The 7012-nt window shown below is 49.5% G+C and overlaps 1 protein-coding gene across 1 annotated transcript in view; it reads right to left on the bottom strand.

Annotated features, from left to right (window-relative positions):
• The window catches only part of CSMD1 (CUB and Sushi multiple domains 1), a 1564948-nt gene that overhangs the window by 339994 nt on the left and 1217942 nt on the right, over positions 1–7012 (bottom strand). The window contains exons 19-20 of the mRNA XM_077771883.1: positions 6744–6959; positions 3874–4062 (exon numbers count right to left, since the gene is read on the bottom strand). Coding sequence (XP_077628009.1) covers positions 3874–4062; positions 6744–6959 — 405 coding nt within the window. The remainder of the gene's footprint in view (positions 1–3873; positions 4063–6743; positions 6960–7012) is intronic.

Genomic DNA, 7012 nt, shown 5'->3' with positions numbered 1-7012 from the left:
TGGGGGGGGGGGGGCCTGCAAGGCCCCCAGCTCTGCCCCACACTCTGCACATCAGGAACCGGCTCTAGCACCGCTGCCCAACAGCTCGTCTGCCTAAGTCACACCGAGGCAGCACGCAGTCCCCGTACCACAGGGACGTCCTTCAACAGGCAACTGCGTGCGGAGGTGCTTGGCGGCGGTCAGTAAAGTTGTGTGGAAATTGCAGTGGGGCCTTTGAGAACATTCTGAATTTGTAAATTAATTATTTTAAATTAACATATATGTGCACACACATATATTTATATTTATACGCACACGTACACACACCTTGGGAGCATTTTTTGAACAGCACAGACACAGAAAATAGCTTGACTATGAAAGGGGGACAGAAAACCTACTTTCTTTCTACTTTGAACCAAGAATATTTTGGTTCCTAAAACAAAAACAAATCAATAAATGATATCAGTATCAATACATACACATAGGACTATGTATATGAAATCTATATTGTATATTAGAATCTTTATACATAATTACTCTATATTTTATGTATATAAAGCCAAATTATTAAAAATGTGCAGTCTTATTTTTATTCACAAAGAATATAGAAGAACTGAATAAAATGGTGATTCTACTTTTAATCTACTTATTATTCATTGAGCCTTTATTTCCTTAATTTAATGCTATTATTGGGTTAACTTTTAAGATTCAATTAAATTCAGAGAATAGTTTTAGTTTTTAATTTTTTTCAGAAATTTTAAATCAAGGGGGCGCCGGGGTGGCTCGGTCAGTTAAGCCTCCCACTCCAGCTCAGGTCATGACCTCACAGTTCGTGGGTTCGAGGCCCATGCTGGGCTCTGTGCTGACAGCTCAGAGCCTGGAGCCTGCTTCTGATTCTGTGTGTCCCTCTCTCTCTGCCCCCCTCTACTCATGCTCTGTCTCTCTGTCTCTAAAAAATAAACAAACATTTAAAAAATTAAATAAAGAATTAAACAAAATTAAAGAAAAAGACATTTTAAACCAAAAATTAGTGAAAGAAATGGAAACAGACTAGTCAGCAGAGGGAAATAATGTTTAGATATTATTTCTAGTACCTTAAATAAGTAATTAGGTTGAAAGAGCCCTACGATGAATAAAAGCAAATAAAATGATCATTTGTCTTTCATTTACGAGTGAACTGATAAAGAGAAAAACAGTTCTTAGTTTAGGTGTTCACTAGAAATTCTATTTGAGATATTTACTGGATAAAAACAAAATAGCGTGCTCATAATTCAGTTGACTTTCTTCTGATGTCACTTGTGATCTATGGAATGGATTTGCAATTATTGGATTTGCAACTCTGAATCGATCACTCTTATTTCTGGGATTTTAAAAGAAGGAATGTAGGCACAGAACATTAATGAGTCCAAATGTTGAGATAAACAGAAAAGCTTTGGAGGGAAGCAAGCTTTCTTTGTTTGACGGGCATCTATTGAATAAGGCACACGGCTGGGCTTCAGGGTCCGGCGGCTCCCACCGTAAGAGATGTCAGCCTCACGGGAGCGACCTCCACAGACTGCATCCGTTACCACGGCGGGGGCCTCCACCAGTGGGTGACCGGGTAGAGACAGCTCACGCGTAAGTTCAGAAAGACCGAGGATGAGTCAGCCAGACAGAAAAGCAGGGTGAGCGCAGGTACGGGAGGGGACGGCAGGGATGCAGACACAGAGGGAGAGGGCCGGGGGACCACGGCCTGCATGGGCTCGCCCGCTGCTGTTACCGTGCGTGGGTGAGGTGTGCAGGGCAGTGGAGATCTGGCCAGCCCGTGTGTGCCACCAAGAGTCATGGCTGGGGGCAAAGTGACAGGTTCTCCTACGGGGCCCCTTGATTGGGCCTGGACTTGGACAGATCCCTCGGGGAGCTCGTCCTGCGGCCTCGGAGCGGCTCCCCGGGGCCCGACAGACACGGCGGGCGGAGAGCCTGGCCTAAGACCAAGGTGGGACACAGAACCTTCAAAATGGGCAACTGATTAGACGTGGAGGAACAGCGGGAGTCCCGGTGCCTCGAAGGCCAGCGGGGGTCTCGGCCACCGGACGTACCCTGTTTACCTAAAGGAACTTTGCCGCCTGGGCGGGAGGGAGATCCAGGAGACACCAGGCAAAGCACAGGAGGCTAAATGAGGGAAGGGCACACCCGGGTCCCTGTGTGCGGTGACAGTGCAGGCCGGTGGTCACCAGTCTGGTTTCAGGTGCCCTGTGTTCGAACGCTGTAGGCGCGTGACTGTGAGCCAAGGTCCTAGACCCTCAGTGTCCCCTCTGTACACTGGATGTGACGGTAACATTACTTCATTAATTCTTGGCAATTAAATGAGTGGACACGAGTAAAGAGCTTAGAGCGGTGCAGGCTCTGGAACTAGGGATCAATGGATGTTCACTATCGGCTCTTATTTTATATTTTAGGCAATGACGTCAAAACCCGGACAACTGGAGTAACGGCGTAAAGACAATGAACCTAACTGAAACAGACTGACAGCAAACAGAACGCCGTGATCAGCAGAGTACTTAGTGTTACCCGTGTGGGACAAAGCTTTGGTTTCACTGTGTTGGGAGTTCTTCCAGATCTTACACCACCTTGTCAGAAACTGTCCACGTGGGAAACACGGATTCTAGGCAACTCTGAGAATTCCTAGGATCATCGACAAAATACTGCATCTCTTGTGCTTCAGACAGTGTTCAAAACTGGCCTCCCAGTCTCAAATAAAAGTCATAACCAAAACAGAGTGAGAATGACTATTTTAGGGAAAAGCCAGATGATAGACATTTACACGTATGTGCCCTGGTGAGAAAGAAAGGTGACTGGATTCATGTTTACTTGTGTAATTTTTTTTTTTTAATGAAATCCTGACTGTGAGAATATCATTAGAACACAAACGGACTGTATTACCAGTTGAATCCGCTTCCCTAAACCGTGCAGATAACTGAAGAGATTCTCTGCCATGGGAAAAAACTGGGTTCTCCTAGCTAACAATGTAGCATTTAAGTGGGTCACGGAATCTTATTTCCACAACTTAGCCACCCGGCTGCCCCATGAACCAGAAGGACCAGGGCCCACAGCTACGCTGGGCGGCCGTCAGTCTCGATGAGGGTCCTAATGCCGTGTCCCTAGGCGGTTTTCTGTGACTGGAAGAACAGGCTTTAGACCCTTCAGATGCGAAGCCACACACTGAGGGACAGGTGCCAGCACTGGCTCTGGGTGGCCCCAGGGCTGACTGCACCCCAGACGGCCGGGGGGGGCGGGGGGGGTTCTGCACTATGCCTCCTGCACCCACAACTCCACTCACTCCGCTCCTGCCTCGTGGTGGCTCGGTCCCCAGATGAGCCTCAACCCTGCTGAGCCCGCATCCTAATCCCGTCATCTTGGAAAGGACCCCGTGAAGACCCCTGTTTCTCCGTGGAAGGCACTCTTGAATCTCCCCAGAACACACTGACAAGGCTGCTGGAGCACAGAAATTTCTAGACTTTCCGCAGGACTCCCACCATCATCCAATCAGAGCGCCCCGGGGCCACGCGGACAAGGAAGCTAGTGTTTTAACTCCTCCCGGTCACTGCACCAGGAGACCCGCGCTGCTTTTAAGCAGCAGAACGTCACCAGCTGTGAACTCTGGCCTTTACTCTTCCTTTTGCTCCGGGTTAATTGTACCGTGTATTTTTCCCTTCACAGGTGTGCTTGGCATGTGCTTTAGGTCTCCCCGCGCTGGGTCCTAAGAATGAGGGCCGAAGGGGGCTGACTTCGTAGGCGAGGCCAGTGCACTCACAGGGGCTCACGCCCAGGCTGGCGGGGAGCCCCCCGCACCCCGCACCCCCGCCCGGCCCTGCCCCCACTGGGTGAATGAAATGAAAGCGTGTGACCACCTACCCACACACCTTGGCAGAGGTGCGCTCCACACGCGGCGGCCCCCGCCCAGGCACGTCAGCTCGGTGGCGCCCTCCAGGCGGTACCCCGGGAAGCAGGAGAAGGTCAGCGCGTCCCCGACTCCGAAGCGGAAGCCGACTCTCCGGCTGAAGGCGGGGACGCCGGGGTCGTCGCACGGCTCCAGATCGTATTCTGAGACACGGGGAGGCGGAGGCAGTGTGTGCGGACGCGGGAAAACACGCGGACGTGTGCAGCGAGAATTAAAAACAAAGGGCTGTTACTTAAAAACCTCCTGCGTTTTCCTTCAACCTGCCCCGGAACGGTTACGTGCGCCTGTCTTCCGTGTCCTGGGGGCTGGTCCCTGGTGAGCGCGTGAGTGCTAGCAGTTTCTAACTGGATGTGTGACATCAAAATAAGGTGACCCAGTTTACAACTGGGACTTAACCGTAGGAGGCAGTTTTACCGCTAAAGCTAAGGGTGCTTGGAGAATCCAGCCCTCCCGACTGGGCATCCATGACCCGGGGGCAGAGCGCACAGCTGGGCGTGACTCTGCAGCCCCTTCCCCGCTGCCCCGCTGCCATCTGCAGACACTCCTGCGGCTTCGGCGGGAGATGTCACTTCAACAAAACCTGCCACAGAAGACAGAAGGAAGCTGGGCCGCCAGGAGAGGGGGCAGAGAGAAACGCATATTGATTTGGCGCAAACATCTGAAAGGTCCCCAGAAGGGAGAACACTTCGTTTGCATATAAACTTGCTACTTATTTGGACACTTAAAAAATAAACTCCATTGTATTAGTGTCACTGGCAATGGTTCGCAGCCGGGTTTCAAGGCAATTTCCTGCAAATGAAATTATTCTTTAGCGCGTCTGAAGACTGAGCTTACGGTGTAGCGTGGGCTTCGCAGTGCAAGGTGTGTTTTCTCCGTGACTGTCTGAGCCTGTGTGTGACACAGTCTAGGTTAGGTGAGTCCTGCAAACTTTACAAATCCCTTTCCGTCGGCTGTGGGCAAACAGGTTGGTCCATGTGTTCAAAAACTGTGACCACCCTGATTTTTAACATTTAAAAATATTTTAAAATGGCCCCAAAGTGCTGCCAAGACCCAGGAGAGTGTGTTTTGTCTCTCCCTTGCCGCCTGCCCGCCTGCTTGCTGAGGGAGGTTGTGCAAGAAGAAACTCAGCCCTTCTGAGTTGGGTTCTGGCCTTTGCCAATCAGAAGGCTTACTGTTCAGCTCCGTGCTGGGAGCGACAGAATTGAGAAACAGATGGCACAGAATGGGTGGGATGACAGGCTTCTGAGAAGTATCTAGGGAAGCACCCTACAGATGTGAACCACTGCCACATTCTTCCTTCGGAATGTTCTAGTTAACTGCATGCTGGATCTCATGGAAGTAAGAATAAAGACAGTTAACATTCTCATGGTGCCCTGATTGAGACCCACCAGGAAAGAAGTTGCAGAGGAATTAGGCATAAGTGTTGGGAAGATTTAAGTCTTTGTTCCACAGAACAGCCAAATTTCATGATTACCCCTGATTACGGCAAGTTTCCAAGAAACCAAGTTGTCTGAGTTCATCCCAAAGAGCTCCACTAATGCAATGAAATGCCACGAAAAATCAACAAAGTCAGGTAAAGATAAATGGCATTGGTTACAATTATAGGGAGTATAAAATAGTTCAGAGCATCTTAAAATCCCTAAGAAATCTTTTCCTTTAAGACCTCTGATTCACTGTGTATACTGCTAAGTAGCATGTGATGCTGAGTGATTATTAACTCCCTACTGTGTGGAAGACACAGGAATACGCCTGCTGCCGATGTGAAGGCCAAAGGCACAGAAACTCTTTTCCTAGGAGTTTTAGCGTTAGAACAGGAGATAAGATAAATACTCAAATACTGTGACACAGAATCTCATGGGTGACATCAGAAGTTGTTAAGGAATTTAAGGGAGGTCCAAGGTGGAAGAACTCACTCCTGATCATGGGCTCAGGAAGTACCTCAGGAAAACAGCATTAGCTCTGGGCTGGGGGGCAAAGAGGAGACGCAAGCTCCTTTCCAAAGCATCAGACACAGAACTGCAGCCTAACTCCCTGTGTCCACCCATCACCCATCGGGACCTTTGAGCACAAGCGCCCTCCTGCGGGCGGGGGCTGACCTGTGTTCGTGCAGGGGCCCGACCATCACATGGTCCCTGAACATGGCTTACATGAGTGATTACACTCATCTGGCGAATGCTTGGCTAATTTTTAAGTGTGTGTGCTTTTTCCTTGTCTACAAAACCACAGTGGCGCCCTTTACAGCACCGTGCGTATTAAACGCTGTAAGCTGGGAAAACCACGGAAACTGTCAAGAATACCATGTAGGCGCTGTCACAAAAATACAAACGTTACACAAGTCGGGGCGTGGCTTTGTCTCTGTTCATAACTGCATCAAAGTAAGTGAGAAATCATCCTCAGCTGTGTGTGTTCATGTTTTTGTTTGTTTTATTCTTTCTTTCACTGTAGATGAGGTTTGTGAGCCCAGTACTGGCACGAACCGGATAATCAGATGACAGCGTCTCCTGACAATGCCTCTCAATAAGGACACTTTCCTCAGAGACTGTGATAGAACCGATGAGAAGTGAGTGAGAGGGGCTTTTAGGGAGAACTTAGTGATATGAGCAATTTTTCGGGGATGGGAATTTGCAAAGCACCACATTGTGGAGGCTGGCACATGTCCTCGCCTCTTTCTTCAAGGGGCTCAGCCCCCTCCGCCCACCAGCTAATGCTTACCCCTGCTCAGACCCTCACCTGTGATCACACACGTGTACACGCACACACATATGCTCACACACACAGTCCTATTACTGCCAGAGAAGAGGAACGGTGGGAGAGAAAAACATACCTGAAAATGTGATGTTGAAGCCCTCGTAGGAAATGGAAAAGTCTGAAATGAACCGAAGCTGGGCGGTGAAGTTTCCAAATAAACCTGCCTTGATAGTGTGAGGCAACACGGACCCAGTGAGTCTGGCCACAGGCTCGGTGAAACTCCCGTCCTCTGTGACCAGTAAGTAGTCGTGGGAGCTTTCAAGGTGGAAGGTGTGGAAGATCATCTGAACTCCTGAGAAGCAGAATAAGAGAGAGAGAGAGGGAAGGGGTTGGGGGTTCGGGGTT

The sequence above is a fragment of the Crocuta crocuta genome, unplaced genomic scaffold, assembly GCF_008692635.1.
Source record: "Crocuta crocuta isolate KB4526 unplaced genomic scaffold, BGI_CrCroc_1.0 scaffold111, whole genome shotgun sequence".
Taxonomy (NCBI): domain Eukaryota; kingdom Metazoa; phylum Chordata; class Mammalia; order Carnivora; family Hyaenidae; genus Crocuta; species Crocuta crocuta.
This window is presented reverse-complemented; position numbering and strand designations above follow the sequence as displayed.